Raw genomic sequence first — 20,051 nt, 5'->3', positions numbered from 1 at the left:
ATGACCTTGTCAGTGGAACTCACAATTGTGACCAGCGTGGACAGTGTTGGACATTGTGGGACAGCTGCTTGGAGGACTGTTAGGGTTGACCTAAGTAATGCAGTGTCCACACTCAAGGTGTGTTGACCGCCATACATTGACCATGGCTCTTTGCTGCAAAGGGAGGTGGTGTTACTATGTTGTTGAAATGGGTCACTTATGTCGATGAGAGACAGATTTAAGTGTAGACACGTACATAACTAGGGCAATGTAAAGCAGCTTATGTCAGCCTGACTTTGTAGTGTAGACCAGGCCACATACTCTTGCCCCTTTTACTTAGCCACCTGTGTGCTGTTCTTCCCATCTGTTCCTTGAAACTGACAAACTGTGAGCACAGGCTAGTTTTCAGAGACTGGAAACACAGCATTTATAACTTTTCCTGTTCAGGTTTTTGAAAGCCATCAACTTCAGCTGAAAGAGAGAAGTCACTTTTTGGAATTACCATATTTTCATTTTTTGAAGACCAGCTTTTGCATGAGTCATGACTGCTGATAGTGCCTGATTGTTCAAGATGGTCAGTGCTTCGCAGGACTGGGCCAAAGACAGAATGTTCTTGAATGATTTAAAGAGCCAGGGGACTGCAAGCAAAAATACTGTGAGAATTAAATTTTATAATAAAGTTAAATTTATTTTAAAAAATAACATGCCAGAGTGTCAGTGATAGAAGTATAATGTGTGTGCTTATGGGATCATAAAGACACTTTATTCAGTTGCATTTTTAGAAGTACATCAACATCTATCTTTTCATCACATGTGCTCTCATATATTTCATTCTGTTAAAGAGAGATTTGCAGCTTGAAATTTAGTCAAATATTAAAGCAGAACTAATAGTTCCAGGTACTGTGCCTGCCCCATAGGCATCCTGATGAGAGAGAGAGAGAGAGAGAGAGAGAGACTGACCGACTCTGTTCTGTTACTTTGTGAAAGACTCAAAACTGGGAAGTAAAAAAAAAAAAATGCAAGTAAATGCACTATGTGAATAAACTGGGAAAAACAAAAATTAGTTTTTACTCTAATCTTTTAGTTACAGTAATTGTGCACAAGGTGGTGCCGGGGCTCAGCCCTCCCTGGGGAGGAGGGGAGCCACACCGGCCTCGTCTCGTCGTCTGAGGGCCTCTGCCCTTGGGACTGCAGTCCGCTCTGGCGGTTCGGGCCCTGTGTGTGGGACCGAACAGCGACACAGTTAAATAATAGGGGCCCAGCCCTTGGGTCAGGCGAGGCACCAACAAACGCAGCAGTAGTTTCTCGGCTCTGGCCCTTTGGGGCAGGGCAGAACAGTGGCAAAGTCAATAGGGGCTCAGCCCTTGGTTCGGGTGGGGCACCAAACACAGTTACAGTTAGCTCTGGCCCTTTGGAGCAGGGCAGAGCTCTTGGCACTAGGCTGGGAAGAGGGGGAGTCTGCCACCCGGTTACGGGTGGCAGGGGGAACGCAGGCCCACCCACTCCTCTGCGTTCCAGCCCGGGGCCCTAGTAGCGGCTGACGCTGCTAGTGGCGGTCAGTGGGGAGGTCCTGACCGAAACACACTGACATAGGCGCAGGGCCTTCTGCAGCCTGACTGTAGTCAGCTGCCCCCGGGCTACTTCCAGCCTCCCCCTTGGTTCCTACCTGGTCCGCTTGGGCGTCCAGCACCATGGGTTCCTCCCGGGCAGGGCGGTAGGTCCGGGAACACCTCCGGGACGGTGGGCCAGGTCTGGTCTGGCGGCTCCTCGGGGCCGTAGTAGGGACGGGGTAGCTCCGGCAGCTCCTTGTTGTACCGGCCTCGGTGGCTTCCCGGTGGTGAGGGTCAGAGGGCACGTCTGCTCCTGCCGGCGGCCGAGCCCTGACTGAGGACTGGGGTCCGGCTTTTATCCTTCCGGGTCGCCGCCTGACCCTTTGAGAGGCGGGACTTCCTCCCAGTGGTTCCGCCCTGGGGGGTGATTGACGGGGCTCAACCCTCCCTGGGGAGGAGGGGAGCCACACCGCCTCGCTACAGTAATCCTAGTTGTTGCTTACTATTATTCTGAGTAAGAAGATCAAAGGGTGTGATTGAAAGAGAGAAAGATACTTTACATTTCCATAGCATTGTTCATCTAAGGATTGGAAAAAAGTTCAATTATGAATTCATATATCTTCTGTTATGTTCACAACAGGCCTATTTCTGAAATGGTCACATAAGACATTGCATGCTGAAAAGGGAATATGATTTTATGATTTCATAGCATCATCTTAGAGTGAAATGGTGCTTATTTGTGAAGAAAGATAAGCTTCAGGGTAAATTTAAAGATCAACCCTTAATGATGGAAAACTAAAATGGAATTACATGAAAGTATGTGACAAATACAGTAAAACCCACATAAATTAGTTGTGGTAAGAAGAATTGGAAGAAATTCAAAGGAAAGTATTGTCAAGACTTCCTAGTGTTTAACTTATAAAAGAGAGATCCGCTCTGATTAGGGTGACCAAATGTCCCGATTTTGAGGTCTTTTTCTTATATAGGCTCCTATTACCCCCACTCCCTGTCCCGATTTTTCACATTTGCTGTCTGGTCACCCTAGCTCTGATACGTTATCCAATTTTAATTTTAGTCATTGTTTGTACCTAATTTTCATGTGTGCATCTCTGTGGCACAAGTAAAGTGACTTGTGCAAGGTTGCATATTGGGTTTTTTTCCTGGATTGGGGAGAGAGAAATTTCTGGCTTCCATGCACAGTTAGCCTGCATGGCTTATTTCACTTAGTGCTGCTAGTTTTCTGATAATTCGGTAGGCAACTGTTATATTGCATATAGAATAAGTGTGTGATTTGACAACATTCTCTTTTAAGGTAAGCATTTGGAAGAGAAAGGAATAAAGTATACATCTTTTAATTAAAAATGGATAGTATTGGACAAAATCTTTTTCAGACTTTACAAGTTCTCTTCATTTGTAATACCAACCCACAATTTAATTATATAGCTTGGGGGAGCAAAACATCCATCTGCCTTGAATAATAGAGTTGATATAGTATTTAGTAAGAAGACTGAAAATGGAAATGTCAATGTCAGTGTTCCGTTACTGAAACTGGGATATGGAAAGCGGAGTTGCTTTGTCATAAATGTCAAGATACATATCTTGAACTCAGGCAAGATCAAAAGATGTACAAAACAAAATGTACTTTCCCTATACGGCAGGGGTGGGCAAACTTTTTTTGGCTTGAGGGCCACATCAAGGTTCTGAAATTATATGGAGGGCTGGGTAGGGAAGGCTGTGCCTCCTTAAACAACCTGGACCCAGTCCTCATCTGCCCTCCCTCACTTCCCGCCCCGACTCCCCCCCCTCAGAACCTCCAACCCCTCCCCCTGCTCCTTGTCCCCTAACCGGCCCCCGCAAGGACCCCACCACCTATCCAACCCCCCCCCGTCCCCTGACTGCCTCGACCTCTATCCAAACCCCTGCCCCCTCAGGACTCCCATGCCTATCCAACCCCCGCATCTCCTGACCACTCCCTCCCTCACCCCAGAACCTCTGCTCCCTGGGACCCCTGCCCCTTATCCGCCCCCGCCCCTTACCATGCCGCTCAGAGCAGCATGTCTGGGAGCTGCACCACCCAGAGTGCTGGTATCATGGCGAGCTGAGGCTGCGGGAGAGGGGGGACAGCAGGGGAGGGGCCAGGGGCTAGCCTCCCTGGCCGGGTGTGGCCCAGCGGGCAGGGTGTGGCCTGCAGGCCGTAGTTTGTCCATCTCTGTTATACGATCTAATAAAGAGGGATGGAGGGGAATCTCATCATAGGTAAATTTGTTGTGAATGTAGTAATTTTGCGGGCTCCATTCTGACCTTCATGCTCATGCATATGTCATGTCAAGATTATGCTTTGTGTTCATATCCATACCACTGGGGAATTTTTACAGTGGGGAAGGAAGAATTTACTGGTTAAAACACCCTACTTTTATGACTGACTTTATTCATGTTTAACTTGATTTTTTTTTTTTTACATTTGTTGTTTTGTTTAAAGAAGATTAATCAATTTGGAATTGATTCTGAAGAAGAGTTAATGGTAGATTCAGTTTATCGATTATCGTTCCCCTCGACTCCATTCCAACCAATTTTTGTGGTTTTAGAATCACGTTCCAATTTTTTAAATGTTTTCCACTTCCTTGTGTGAAAGACTTATGCAAACAGGAAAACACTGTACTATGCATGGAAAACAGTGAAATGGACTATAAGCAGAAGTAAACAAATTGAGAAATGGGGAGAGATTTCTCTCCAGTGTGTTTGTCATGTGCCAGGTCTCGGAGAGAGCCCTTAAATTTAATGTCACAAAACTTACTTTTCCTTAAAGAGTTGTCGTCTGATCAGTTTAGGTTCAGTACCAAATATGAATGTAAAAGCCTAAAGTCAATAGAAATATTTTTGTGAAATCTAAAAAAGACAATTATATATTTTAAGTTAAGGTTTAAACATCTGTTCTGCACTGTGGGAAGCTCATATATAACAGTAGTTGATACTTGTAACAGTACATATATATTTTCAGATTTTTAAAAAGAGGGTTGAATTATAGTAATAGCTGCTTCTAATTGTGTGAGGCATTGTATTTTGAAGAATACTCTCCACAAATGAAATTGTTTTGAATGTCCAGCTAGTTGCAATGTATCTATGTAGAACATCAGTAGGGTAGTAAAACATCAACAGAGTTCTAGTGGTATTTTTAAGGTTTTGGTTGAAGTATTGATTATTCTTGTATTTTACTTACAGCAAAGTAAGAGATATGTAATGAAATGGGGGGTTGAACAGGAAGTCTGTTACATTCTGAGATAATGTATGGCATTTAGCCTAACTGAATCATCAAATTCGGATGCGTTCTGCATATAGTAACGTGTCCCACCTGATAAGTTTGACAAACACTTCAGTATTTAGCCTTAAAGCAGATAAATTACTGTAAATTAATTTAAAAATTAATCTCTTAGCTGTACATTACTAATGTAAATATCAAGTTGGAATGGTTTCTTAAAGTAGAGATCAGTGTGATACATAGAGTTGTGTAACCAGGGCACTGTAAATGTCTTCCTTGCCTCTGTTAGATCTCACGGTTGCAGGTTTAGCAATCTACTTATGTCTTCCTTTTTGTCATTCCTATAATTGCTATACTAACTTTATCAGTGATTCTCAAACTTTTGTTTTGGTGACCCCTTTCACACAGCAAACCTGAGTGCAACCACCCCTATAAATTCTAAACACTTTTTTATATTTAAAATATGATAGGGCCCTACCAAATTCACGGTCCATTGTGGCCAATTTCACAGTCATAGGATTTTAAAAATCATAAATTTCATTATTTCAGCCATTTTAAACTGACATTTCATAGAGTTGTAACTGTAGGGGTCCTGACCCAAAAAAGAGTTGTGGGGAGGGGAGGTTGCAAGGCTATTGTAGGCAGAGTTGCAGTACTGCTACCCTTACTTCTGCACTGCTGCTGACCTTGGTGCTGCCTTCAGAGCTGGGCAGCTGGAGAGTGGTAGCTGCTGTCTGGGAGCCCATCTCTGAAGTGAAGTGAAGGGCCAAGGCACATTGTTTCGTTTTGTTTTTATGACTTTAAGATCAGAAATAAACAACCTCTTGCAGCAGCTAATAAAACCATGCTCCAAGGGATCTTGAAAAGCGTGTCTTGTCCTCTGTTCCCTTTAAGCTGTGTGGTTGGGCAGCCACTTAGGAGAGATTCAAGTGCTGCGCAGTTGATTAGTAGAGCATACACATCCAGCAGCATGTGCCCCTCCCCCCATTGCTTTGTAGCCGCATTGCTTCTGCAGCTGCTCCTGGGACCCTCCTGCTGGCTGTGCAGAGCGGGGGTGCACTAATGTCAGGGTGTCCCTTTTCCCCTGCCACTGTACCCCATCTCTGCAGAGCAGGGGAGAGGGGACAGCCTGGCTCAGGACTTGGAGCTGCTGAGATCTGAAGGACTCCAGCCTCCAGGCAGTTAGTGAGTGCTTTTCTTAGAGACAGCGCACGGTCTCTGAGACTTCCCCAGCAGCCAGCTCTAGTGTGTGCGCTCTCTCTCTCTGTCCCTCTGTTTGTTTTCTCTCCCCCTCCCCAGTTCCCATGTCCCCATCTCCGCAGAGCAGGGGAGCTTTCAGTGAGTGCCTTAAAGAGACAGCGCACTGCATGTCTCAGAAACTTCCCCAGCAGCCAATACACACACACTGTCTGTCTGTCTCTCTCTCTCACACACACACATACTCACTTCCCAACACATACTTGTATTATTGTTGTTACTTCTTGGTACCTCCTGCAATGCGCACATTCTCTGTAATTTTATTCTTTCAGAGTGTGTTATTTTAGTATTTTGACTTGTCTGTGCATTTCATAATTTTTATTTCTCTTATACTTAAATTTAATTCTTTGAGTAGTGAGTTCTAAAATGCTTAACCTGTACTGGCTGGAGTAATTATCCCTGTAGTAACTTTTAAAAAATATATATTATATCTGGGTCTTTTGTTTCTACTGGTGGCACACATCTGCACATACCTCAGTGCACACAACAAAATTTATTCCGCACATGGAAAAAATTAGAGGGAACACTGGTCTTGTCCCACCTCACAGTACATACCTTCGAGGAATGCAGTTGCCATCGGGATTCTCCTGTTCCTTCTTGTAAACTCAGTATCTGGCTCTTTCCACAAAGTAATTCTTAGTAAATAGCTATGGTCTCATTGATATTCATAAAATCAGGATTATGATTACTGAATAATCAGATCAAATCATCCACATGATTGCTGTACATTTGACTTTTGTAAGACTCATTTGCGCTGTATTGTGCTCAGAAATGTAATTATCTGCATACTAAAGTGTAATGCAGGGATCGGCAACCTTTCAGAAGTGATTTGCCAAATCTTCATTTATTCACTCTAATTTAAGGTTTCGCGTGCCAGTAATACATTTTAACATTTTTAGAAGGTCTTCTTCTATAAGTCTATAATATATACCTGTTGTATGTATGTAAAGTAAATAAGGTTTTTAAAATGTTTAAGAAGCTTCATTTAAAATTAAATTAAAATATAGAGCCTCCAGGCTGGTGGCCAGGACCTGGGCAATGCGAGTGCCACTGAAAACCAGCTCGTGTGCCGCCTTTGGCACCCGTGCCATAGGTTGCATACCCCTGGTGTAATGTATACGTCCCCATGCCTTTCCTGTGAAGGCTTAAAGAAAAATAAAAGCCCTCTTACACAGCAGGAAGTCACAGTTTTGAGTTGTGGGAGGTTTACTCATTTGTAAATCCATAATGAATGCTTGAACATAACTAGAGACTCAAGATGAGTGAGATGCTATCTTTTATTGGGCCAACACAGAGCTCTTCTTCAGGTCTTTGACCTGAAGTAGAAGACCCAAATAGCTCTATGTGACTTGAAAGCGTGTCTCTCACCAACAGATGTTGGTCCAGTAAAAAGATAGACAAGGTGGGTGAGATACTTTCTTAATATCCTGGGACCAACAGAGCTACAGCAACACTGCTATGAACATAACTAGAAGTGCTAAGAATTTTGTCTCCAGCAGAACCCCTAGTAATGTTTTACGATTGCATCAGTTCACAGTATAATCCAGTTCTCGGTATCTATTGAAGCCAGAAGAGTTACAAGGATGCATTAGTCCAATGACTGAGAAATATTGAACTCACAAATCTTAATCTGAGAATAATTTCTGTCATGAAGTGACAGAAAATACCTGACAGAAAATGGAGGGAGAAAAGCCCAATTTTAATATTAATTGTAGTAAAGCTCACATGTGCTGGAAATAGCTCTTAAATATTTCAAAACTTACTTTTCCTTAGAGCCACTATCAGATCAATTTAGGTTCTGAACTAAAAAGTTTCTAAAAGTTTCAAGTCAATGGAAATATTTTTGTGAAATCTAAAAACGAAAATTTTATATTTGGGTTTGGATTTAAACATCTTTCCTGCATTGTTGGCAGACAATTATGTAACTATTGTGCTAGACAGTGAGTGAGTCAGAAAATGAAACTGTGGTAATTAATCTGTTTTATAACCTTTCCAGGATGAAATGAAAAAAGCCTTGATTTATTTTTAAAAATATATATATTTTTAATATTTAAAAGATTTGCTGAAAAAACAGAAATCTTGTGGGAAGGAGTAAATATAAATAAAATTGAAAACAAGGAAATCGTGCCGAGACTTTTGTCTTTATACAGAGTAGGTGGGATGAAAGGGTGAAAAAACTGCTGTACTTTTTTTCTATCTGACCAACAGAGATTGCTGCACCAAATACAATCATTGGCCTGTCTGTCTCTTCTGGGGGTGTTCGTCACTCTTCCTACTGCTGGCTTCCACCAGCAAGGCAGTAGACAACATGGCAGCAGCTTTGGTGGGGGAAATGATTTGATGGAGATAACAAGGGACATCTGTGTTGGGTGAGGGGAGAGCATAGGGGCCGCAACAAACTAAGAGAAGAGAAGATGCAAAAGGAAGAAGGAACTGGAGGAGGGAAACTTAGTTAAGTAGTGTGACCAAAAGGATCCCTGTATTCACATGCTGGACTGTTGTAATAATCTTTGTACAAACTGGGTCTTGTGAGGTATGGTTTGAAAACTAATAACTTGCTGGTCAATAATATTGTGAAATGTACTGTAAGTAGCAACATTATATGTAAAGTTATGAATGCCCCCTGTGTGATGATGATAGCACATGTTCAAACCCTGACTAGGCAAATTTGTTAAACAAGTCTATCTTAAATAAAGGAGTGTGTGGTGCCCTCATTTTACACATAAATAGTAAACAAGGTCCTTGAGAGAGCAGGAGGGGGAAGTGGCAGGAGGCAAGGCAATTTTGCATTTCAGCATACACAGGGGAAAAGAGAGCATGGGGGTGCCTTCCCTGTTGGACTCCATTGCCTTCTTTTCTGTTTGAATAATTTTTTCTTTGGGGGTAATCCTCAGAAGAAGCCCCTGTAAATAGGGTGACTGGACTATAAAACTGAGGGGCAAAAACACCCCAAAGCATCTCTCCTCTCTCTTCCCCACATAAGACAACAAAGGAACCAGCCCTTTGACACTGGGGGAGATCCTGACCTGGGAATTTGGTCAGCCCTATTGCTGGAACATGTGGTAAGGATCTTACCTTGAACCAAGTCCCACTTGTTAAATTTTAGCTCCTAAAAAGAGTTGTATCTTTTTCTCTTGTAACCGTTTGAGTTTAATACCTTATGCTTGTACTCACTCAAAGCCTCTCTTTAGTTAAATAAATGTGTTTTGCTTTTAGACTAAAGTAATCCTTAAAATGAACTGTTTGCTAACTCTAGTTGAAGCAGCAAACTGTTGAATATTGACATATTAGGTCCAACGGACCTCTAATATCTGAACAGCCCAGGGAGGGCTGGACAGTGCAGAACACACATTTTTGGGAAAATTCGGGGCTAGGAATGTGTTGGGCTCACTCTGCAAGTTAAGTAATCAAGGCTGGTGGAAGCCAGCGTATGACTGGTGTGTTGCTGACAGGCTGCTGGAGTCACAGTGGCTGGACCAGGGCTGCAGCTCTACACAGGCACTCAGGGTGTAGCCTGCATACTGTTAGGCTAGATGGGAGCAGTCGTGGTTGGGAGGTACAACAGCAAAGCATTAAGAGGCACCCAAGGTTGCAGGGCAGGTGGTGACTACACCCTAGAATGTGACGAGGGGATAAACATAGGAAGTTGTTGACTGGAGGAGGTTTAACTGGCTGGTTTCAGTCACACCTGATGCAGTATCAGGCTACTAGGCTTCCCTCGAGAATCCAACTTAGGATCTAGGCAGACTTGGCCATTTCCTGGGGAAAAAATAGTTTGGGGTGAACATTAGTAAGTACAGGCTTAAACCCAGGTTAAACGGGAAAAATAATTACACCAGTGTCCAACAAGTGCAGCAAGCACAGAACAAATCTTTTTTCAAACTTTGGATGCATCCGTTCAAAAGTCAGGAATAGGCTCGGTCTGTCCACTACATCAAAGTTGGTCTTCTGCTGCAGAATGCTGAATGGTCAAATCGACCTGGACTGGTAATCTGCAATTCTGCATGCCTCTGATTGCTTAATGCTTCAAGCCTACAACTCTGCATTATTGTCATTTTCAATTAATCAGATGTTTTCAACTTTTGTTTATATAATACTGAAAACTGAACTGAGTCATGATTTATAACTTCCTTGAGGAAAATACCAAGCCAAAATGTATATGGACATTCTCTATTATAATTATCGTGTGTGTGTGTGTATGTATGTATGTATCGTGATGGGGCAAGGCCAGATGGCTACAGTAAAGTACTGAGAAACAGGTATGTTAGCCCCAGGCTAAACAAATCCCTAGGACCCTGGCAACCAAATGGCAGTTGCTCCAGGTTAATCAAGGCACCTGGGGCCAATTAAGATCTTTCTAGAAGGCAGTAGAGATAGCTACTTTAATTAGAACACCTGCAGCCAATCAAGGCAGGCTAATCAGGGCACCTGCGTTTAAAAAGGAGCTCACTCCAGTCAGGCAGGGAGGAGCCAGAGGAGAAGGAGCGTATGTGAGGAGCTGGGAGCAAGAGGGCAAGGAGCTGAGAGTGTGTACTGCTGGAGGATTGAGGAGGACAAGCATTATCAGACACCAGGAGGAAGATCCTGTGGTGAGGATAAAGAAGGTGTTTGGAGGAGGCCATGGGGAAGTAGCCTAGGGAAGGGCTGTCATGCAGCTGTTACAGGAGGCACTATAGACAGCTACAGCTGCGATCCACAGGGCCCTGGACTGGAACCTGGAGTAGAGGGTGGGCCCAGGTTCCCTCCCAACTCCTGATCAGACACAGGAGGAGCTGACCCAGACTGTGGGTTCCACAAGAGGGGAAGCTCACTGAGGTGAGCAAATCCGCCAATAAGCACAGGACCCACTAAGGTAGAGGAGGAACTTTGTCACAGTGTGTGTGTGTGTGTGTGTGTGTTATGGCCACTGCAGTTTTGTTATTTGTATAACCTTAAATTAAACTATGAATCTACTGTCTTATGTAACCACAATTTAAATATGTAATTAAAACTAAGTATAATGTGGTGTGCCTTAATAAAACAGAGTTTTTAAAATAGAAAATGTCTTAAACTTGGAGTAACTAGTTTTTCCCGGGGTGGTAAAAACCATGATTTTACCTGCTAGTAGCATATACCATGTCATTCTTGGGTCCAGGGGAGGGTGGGGCTTAATGTGGAAGCCTTCAAACTGTCAAAAAAGTATCTAACACTTAGGGTGTTTATCCAGTCCCTGAGTATTTGGAGTTTTCCCATCAGTGATGTGACATGTATTTTTATTTTGTGGACAGTGAGGTTTGCTGCGTATATGTTTTTGTAGCTATGCATTTTTGTGCAAAGCATTGTATACTGATGCAATACACCGCGGAGATAATTTAGGTTTGAGAGCAGTGTTGATCTGATAGGTTAAGAGCTCTTTAAAAATGGCCTAAAAAGTATCATTTAAGTGGAAGCCAATAGAATGACATGAAATATTTTTTTTTCTGCCAGTAATGTTTTTCCTCAACTGTTAGGCTTAAGCACAATCAGATGTGTTTACTTTTTGGTAATAACTTAAAATTCTCCCACTAGTAGGTCCTATGAATCCTGAATGTGGAGCTCTATGCTCCCAGAGACTTTCTTCCCCAGAAACACTCTGTTTTAAAAAGAGCTAATCTCACAGCCCTTCCCCTAAGCATCTGTCCAAGGGGTATGAGCAGAATTTGAACTTGGTGATGAACATATAAAAATAATTTCCAGAAGAAGTGTGGTTTAAGGAGGGATTTGAAGAGATGTCTTAAATACAGTAAATGTTGTCTTTAAAGCAGTAAAAATGTTGCTATCTTTGTGTTTAAAAGTTTGTTTAAACTGAGTACATCTGTCCATTCAGATCTTTTTATTTTCACATGCAACATGAAGCCAGCATTAACAGTAATCTCTTTTCTTTTTAACAGAGGTTGCAGAACTTGAAGTTAATTTACCTTGTAAGTATGGCATTTGATATTATGCATTTTAGGAAAAAGAATAAAGAGCATGGAGATTGATAATTTTGAGCACTGTGACATCCTTTTTAAGCATTCACTGGGTTGACAATGTATATATCTCTTCTAGGGGTTAAGTTATCACAAAGCAATTATTAGCCTCACTTGGAAACAGCAGTAACTATTTTTAATTTATACTACTCTAGATTTGGGGAAATAAAATTATCTTCTCCAATAATATTCCAGGGAGTAAAGGTTTTCCGTTATCTGAATGGGGATACTTGCAGGTACCTCCTCCCTTCTCTCCCTATAATTTCCAGGGTAAGAGAGATTCTGAATTAAAGGATAAAGGACAGTAAACAGTTAACTGTTCCTATAAAACAGATTAAATAGATGTAGTTCTTCATCTCTTTGAGGCTGCTGTCACTTGACACAATCACTAGATTAGAATATTAGGGACGCTACTTAAAAATCCTGAGAGGTGAGCCCAGCATGTGTGTTCTTACCGGAGCAAGGAATGATAGGTACTGCTGTGAAAACTAGTACCTGTAAAGCAGATAGTCATGTATTAAATGTGGAAAAACTACTCTTGCTGAGTTTTGGTTGGGATTTTAAAAGCATTGAATCTTGGAAATTCAAAGTTGCTGTTTTCACAGCAGTCATAATTTGGACCCCTTGAGTATCTCTCTTATTCTGTATTAGCATAAGAGGGAAGGACTTGTGCTGTCTTGGAGTGAAACAAAAAGCTGTTTTAGCACAGGATGATGAGGCAAGTTTCTAAAGCCTTGTATTTATTGTGTACAATGGGTACTGTCAGTGGATACATGGAACCACTGCTGGACACTATTGTCCTTGTTTGTGCTTGCAAGGAAAACAGCGTTCAGCACCATTTCAGAAACCGTAGTCAAAAGCATAGCACTGAACTCTGTTTCCAGTTAGATCGGCAGAAAAACTGTAGTGTAGATGAAGCTAGTGTGACATTTTTCTATATGACAAAAGCTTTTAAAAAATGTTTTTCATGTAGACAAAGCATCTGAGTGGTACTGCTTAGGTCCCTGACTTTTTACTTTCTCTCTTGTAATGTTTCTGAATCTGGAACAACTCCTTACCTTCAAATTCAGTCTTCCCAGTGTAAGAAACTCCTACTAAAAAGAATTGCCTTCTGATGGCTGGGTGGGAGAAAGGAAGATGTATAAAAGTTAGTGCTTCCCACTAGGGAAGGTGAGAAAATGCCAGAGGGGAAGATAATTGAAAAGAGAAGATAAATTAATGCTGATATTTCAGTATCTCTCATTTGCACTGTTTTGTTCAGTTTTACCTAAGTATGGAAGTATTTTGTATTGTGCATGAGTATGTTCAACTTTATTAATAAAACACATTTAATACATTTTTTTGCATGGAGACACTTCATAAGCTGATTCATAATAAGCATCATGTACATGCCTGTAAATAAAATATTTATATTCCTTGCTGTGCTTTGCTGCTATTTCAGCTTATTGGATGCCTTATTTCTTGAAGTCAAAAGCTAGGTTAGTGCAGACATGGTGATATCTTTGCATAATACACATTTGGCTGTCTGCTTAATTTTATGAAGGAACCTAGGTGTGTGTTTGTGCATTTTGGTATGTAGTAGAAATATTACTATATACTACTTGTTTACTCAACTTAAACATAATTAGGTTTCAAATAAATACCTATAAAATGGCTATATATCAGTGTCATCTGATATTCCAATCTGGAGTCAGATATATTGGTTTTTCTCCTTCCCTAATATGTCTGTAACTCTGGGTAATATCTGATGTCTAAGGCATCTTTGTATGCATGGGTGGATGTTAGATTTGTTTACCACAAAATAAATTACACAGCCAGACTAAAATATCTAAATGTGTGTGGGGTTTTAAAATATGCAGGGAGGAAATGTTAATTAGAAATTTGAGGTAGTCCATTATAACTGATTTAGATTTAATATTATCTATACAATATCCAATTCTTATTGTGTGTTGGTTTTTTTTAAAAAAACCTGTCTTGATCATACATCTGAAAAAGATTTGGGGGTGGTGGTGGATAATGAGCTGAACATGAGCTCGCAATGTGAGGCTGTGGCCAAAAGAACTCGTGATTCTGGGAGGCATAAACAGGCATCTCAAGTCGGAGTAGTGAGGTTTTTCTACCCTGGTATCTGGCATGGTGGGACCACTGATGGAGTATTGTGTTCCTTTCTGGGAAGGTGCTGATCAGTTACATGGGGTTCATGGAAGAGCCCCAGAAATGATTTGAAAACATGCCTTATAGTGATCAGGGAACTCAGAGACTAAGGGGTGACTTGATTACAGTCTATAAGTACCTTTATGGGGAACAAATATTTAATAAAGGACTCTACAGTCTAGTAGAGTGAGGCATAATATGATCCATTGCAGGGAAGCTGAAACTAACAAATTCGGAGTGGAAATAAGGTATACCTTGTAAACTATGAGAGTAATTAACAATTAGAACAATTTACCAGGAGTTGTAGTGGATTCTCCATCACCGACAATTTTAAAATCAAGATTGCATGTTTTTCTAAACGGTATGTGGTAGAAATTATTTTGAGGGAAGGTCTGCGGCCTTTGCTATTCAGGAAGTCAGACTTGATGATCTCAGTGGTCCTTTCTGGCCTTAAAATCTATGAATAGTTATGGTTTTGTGCTAAATCATTGCTCTTGCATCAGCACTGTATCTACATTTGCAGAGAGCTTAGTGCTATTTTATTTCTCACTTTAAAAAAGTGTAAGTTATTAGCCTGGAGGGTGAAATCCACATAATAGGTATGGTCAGGGCAGCAGCAGTGCAGGTTTTTCAAATAGCATCTTGCAAATGTATCTCCATCCTGACCAGCAAAAACTCCCTCTGTGGGTGAGAGTGTATTTTAGTTTCCATGTCCATTTATTGTTTAGTCTGTTTGCGTAGTTTGCAAACAAAGGTGCCATTATACTACAGTCTCATATCCATCATTCATTCCACATAGGCCACCAAACAGCCTTCAGACTTTTGATCATTGTTGGTCTGGGACCTAGAGGAGAGAGACTGTATCCCATTATCAAATTCCTTGAGAAATCCTGTTTCCCTGTTTTTTTTTCTTACTGTACACCTCTTCCCACTATGGTTTAAAACTTGTCTGTACCTGTGTTGTCTCAAGAACATAAGCACAGTAACTAGCTCTTAGTGTCAAGTATCAGAGGGGTAGCTGTGTTAGTCTGGATCTGTAAAAAGCAACAGAGTCCTGTGGCACCTTATAGACTATCAAATGTATTGGAGCATAACACCCATGAAAGCTTATGTGCCAATACAGTTGTTAGTCTATAAGGTGCCACAGGACTCTTTGTTGCTTTTTATAGCTCTTAGTGGGCTTCGGATACTGTCGTTATGGTATAACATCTTGAATAGAATATAGGCAAAAATATCAAATACTCTTGGCAAAGTTTGTACTTTGATGGTAATAAAGGAGATCTGGCCTGTTAAAGAGACAGGTTAAATGCTGTTTATACCTTCTTTCTTAGAAGACATTGAGATTAAAACACTGCATCTTTGCATGCTGCCCTTGTATTTTGGAGTTAGCTTTGTAGGTACTGACTGTGTAGCTTTATAAATGAATTTGAAGACTTAAATGGCTGCAGTTACTCTGAAATGAGATTCTGTGGTCACCAGATTCAGGTAGTCCCTGCCAGGCTATATGATGTCTTAGATGTTGAAATGTTGTTTAACAAATTAAATTAACTTTTTACCTTAAAAGGTACATGCAGGCAAAGCAGGATTTCAGCTTGTTTGGTCTCCTAAAAATACTGTTTTAAGTCCAAAAGAGTTCAAGAAACTATGTAATTGAAATTTGAACTCACTGACCTTTACGTTATCTTTTAAAAGTCACATACAGAGAAAATGATTTAGGTAACTGCTTTCAGAGGGAGAACTTATTGGTCTGGTAACTCGTTACGGCTTTGAAATTGTTACTGTGGCAGGCATAATGGTTTTGTGAGTTCATTGTGCCACCATGGTGGGACCAAGGTACAGACAGATTTGCTCTCTAAGACCATGGAAATAACACATTTTAGGAGGCTGTGATGCTTCCCGGGGAACCCCGAGTTGTTAATCACCTTGCTATTTAAATGTGCTGCCGTTACCCTAAGGAAGCCTTGTATGTGACTGCAATGGATCAGCTTCCTAGCTCTGCCAGTCATTGGCAACACAAGCGCTCCTCTCTAGGCATCACAGGCCCTGATGTCACTCTTCAGATTAGTGATAGGCACTCTCCAGACCTCGAGCCCTCCAAGTATCTCCTTGGATGTCCAGCTGCTGCTTAGGAGACACTCAGTATCCACCAGCTCACTGCTTCCCAAGAAACAGTACTCCCTAGCCTATCAGTCTCATCTCTGATCACCACTCCACGCAACTTACAGCACTTAATTTGTTATAGTGAAATCGTATTTCAGTTTATTTAACCAAGTATGGAGATTCAGTTAGTAGCAAGTAGAAGTATTGGAAATGAATGGTTGCATATAAAATAAAATCATAATATGCATTCTAGAGCTTAGACTTTTATTAACGAGATACTCTTATGTCAGAAAGTATTGCTCCCCAAAAGTACTTTGCAGAGCTTTGTAGCAAAGTTGGCTGTGGCCCTTCTTTCATCGATATGCTCTCTGTCGTCTGGCCTCCTAAGAGAAGGATTCAGTGTGCATCTCTGTGCTCCATGATATACCAGACCAATCCTTTTTCAGAAGCAAGATGCCTCCTTGCTGTTTTTCTTTCAGTAGATTTCTGCTCTTGTAGATTTTGCAATCACTCAATTTGCATCTGTCTCAGTATCCAAATAGGCATACAGTGAAAGGCCTGCAATATACAATATGCTAATAGTCAGATTTCTGGTGACCTGCCTTCACCCCAAGACCTTGGGAGCATAATTTTCAATTTGGGTACGTAGCTCTTTAAATGGAGCAAAGAATCCTGTGGCACCTTATAGACTAACAGACGTTTTGGAGCACGAGCTTTCCTGGGTGACATGCATCTGACGAAGTGAGTATTCACCCACGAAAGCTCATGCTCCAAAACGTCTGTTAGTCTATAAGGTGCCATAGGATTCTTTGCTGCTTTTACAGATCCAGACTAACACGTCTACCCCTCTGATACTTAACTCCTTAAATGTTATCCATACCTACATTTCACAATTATGATGACCAGTTGGCTCCTGGCTCTCGGTAAAGAGTTCACACGCCACCCTTGGGTCGGATATCTGCATAATAATTCACCAAAGGGATCTCTGTAAAATCACTGCCAGCTGGCACCAAGGCTGGGTCACAAAGGCATATTCTGTTCACTACTGCTCAGCTGTTGTTACACTTTGTGGGTGTGAACAGTATTTTTAGTTAACGTGATGTGGAATGCGGAACAGCATGATATTGTACCATAGGCTGTAATAGAAGTTATTGTCCCAGTTGGAAACCCTGATGTTCAGAAATATTAACTATTAACCTTCAATGCCACAAAAGACATGGTTTGTCACACTAGGACTCTCCTTGCTATAACAGTATCTTATGCCAATCAGCTCCTGAGTGATTTACAGTACATTACAGTCTTGGGGGCTGCTTTTCTTTGCGGGTACAAATGGTGTGGCAAGGGGAGGTTTTTAGACAGTATAAAATTAAATTAAAATGTAGAAGTTTGCACAGTGAATTAGCAGTCTCTCTCTGTTCGATTTGGGAAGGAAGTGACTTAGGAAGCATACGTCTGAGGGATTTAGGCCTTGCGTTTAAAATGTGAAACTTTCTATAGTGGGGGGGAAAACAGAATATTGCTACGTTTCTGGGGTGACAGACATCATATGGCCTGGTCTGGTGTATAGAGAATCCCAGAATTGCAGTTAACCTTGAGGGCTACCAAACTTTTATATAAATCTGTATGAATGTATCGCATTAATCTCTTCCCCATTTACCTAGAAAATCTTTTTACTCTCCACAAGTGATTAGATTATTTCCCTTCAAGTGCTGTTTTAAGGGAAGAGGAATATTTGCAGTTGCTCAAACTAGATTGTGAAAATTACAAGTTAATATTTGTCATTGTGCTTCAGGGCATTAATCTGATCATGGTCTGGGGTTGGGAGGAAACAGTATCCATCTGAAGGTTTATATTTGTGTAACTTGCCAAATCTGCTCTGGATTTTGAGACATATTTTGAAGCATCAGCTGCATGGCACTGCCAGAGGCTCATTACTGTACTTGGATAGACCACCGGTCCGTTTCAGTATGGCAGGTCACATTTGACGTTCCTTTAAGGAGACTACAGTTAAGGAATTGCTTGGGACAGAAAAGTTTATAGCAGAGCTGCCACTTGTAGAACTTTGAAGGAAACCCTAGTGGTTCTGTATGTCCCACCTTTCTAAATTTTGATTAGTATTTGACTTTGGCAATAGTTTGTTTGCATGCTATAATTGGACCTGATTAGCATTTTAAAAGAACATAGCCTATTTTCCTTTACTGGTACATCTTTCCTCCTTCATAACTGCAGATCATAACACCAGCATGTGGGTGATTTGATGACCTAAATTTCATTGACCTCAAGCTATTTAGGGAAGGGAACAAAGGGAATTGGAAAAAAAAATTCCAGCAAATGAGCTCACCAGAATGCCTTCATTCAGTGAGTAATGCTTTCAGAGTACTTGACAAGGTTTTACATTTTGGGCCCTGGAAGATTGAAAGAGGAGATTATCATTCATTGTTTGATGCAGGTTTTTTTCCTTTGCAGGTACATGTAAAGTGAATTTTCCAGATTCAAACAAGCTCCATTACTTTCAGCTAACTGTAACCCCAGGTAACGTTTTAAAATATTTTTTTTAAATGAAACCCGGGAATGGATTAAGATTAACCCATACTGGCAAAGTTGTTCATGAATTGCTTGGGTTCTATAGGTAATATACAACTTTAAAAAAAAAACCCAAAAACACATTTTAAGCACTGAACTTATGCTGAGGCATATAGGAAAGTTTAGATGTTGTTTCTGAGAACTGAAGTCTCGTTAAGGTAAAAACATCAGTAGAGGCTAGAAAGATGTTTAGATCTTGTTTGCTAGTTTTTATAGGCTGAAGCAAACTGGATGTGGCTCAGTGTCAGCCTTTGCGGAGTTTTTTAATTGCCAAAATAGACACTTGAACTATTCTCAGCAGAAATGATTTTATGCATGGTATGTCATAAACTGTTTGTTTTACAAGGAACTGTTTATTGCAGACTCTTTTGGGGTGGTTAATTCAACGGAGACATGACAAAATAGATGAGAAATTTAAGAAGTATTTTAGGAGTATTTCACAAATCTGCACACTTCAGAAAAAGGGTGGTCTCTGCTAGCTTCTTAGCAAATATTAGTAACTGTGCTGTCCATGCAGTCTCATACTGCAGCCATCCTTTTAAAAACAAATATAGAACAAAACATTTGCTAGTACACCATGAAATAGATCAGTAATAAGAACCAAACTACAGTTTTCAAAATGAAAAATGCTTTTTTGATGCACGTCTGAGTTTTACGTATTGATTTGCAGAGTTCATTGTTTTCTGATGAGTTCTGCTGTGTAAAAATTAAAGCCACTACATTTGAACAGGAAACAGGAACTGGGGTATATCCCTACATAGCTTTTTGGTACAGTTGTGCAGAATTTTAGCTGGTTAAGACCCTGATCAAACTCCCACTGAACCTGATCCTGTCTCTGAGATTTTGTGAAACTACAGTTAAGTGTTTCCATGTAAATAAAGTATAAAGTGCTGAGGTTCATTTGTTAAAGTGGTGTGTGGTGGCAGTAGATAGTCTTCCTTCTGACTCTCCATTCTTTTTGTAGTTTAGTTGCACTGAGCTTTTAAGATCTGTCCCTGTAATTTTGTGCTAATCTCTTTTGCCAGCAAACATGCTGATGAGTGCAGGAAACATGTCTTATCTATGTAAAGCACAGTTTAAACTTAAGGTGCTATAAAAACGTTTTCAATAATAATGACAATTCTAATTTGGCGTTGGTACCAATAGCTAAACCAGGCAAACAGTAGAGGTCATTGTTACTCATTA

General features: G+C 40.9%; 1 protein-coding gene across 2 annotated transcripts in view; it reads left to right on the top strand.

Moving 5' to 3' along the window:
- The window catches only part of UBE2F (ubiquitin conjugating enzyme E2 F (putative)), a 140,455-nt gene that overhangs the window by 15,124 nt on the left and 105,280 nt on the right, over positions 1-20,051 (top strand). The window contains exons 3-4 of one of the 2 annotated variants that reach the window (XM_050916221.1): positions 11,952-11,981; positions 18,750-18,815. In XM_050916221.1, the coding sequence (XP_050772178.1) occupies positions 11,952-11,981; positions 18,750-18,815 (96 nt within the window). The remainder of the gene's footprint in view (positions 1-11,951; positions 11,982-18,749; positions 18,816-20,051) is intronic. The other variant, XM_050916222.1, reaches the window with a different exon arrangement.

This window comes from Gopherus flavomarginatus, chromosome 10 (assembly GCF_025201925.1).
Source record: "Gopherus flavomarginatus isolate rGopFla2 chromosome 10, rGopFla2.mat.asm, whole genome shotgun sequence".
In the NCBI taxonomy this organism is placed as follows: Eukaryota; Metazoa; Chordata; order Testudines; family Testudinidae; genus Gopherus; species Gopherus flavomarginatus.
Note: the sequence above shows the minus strand (reverse complement) of the source record. Positions and strands in the feature narration are given on the sequence as shown.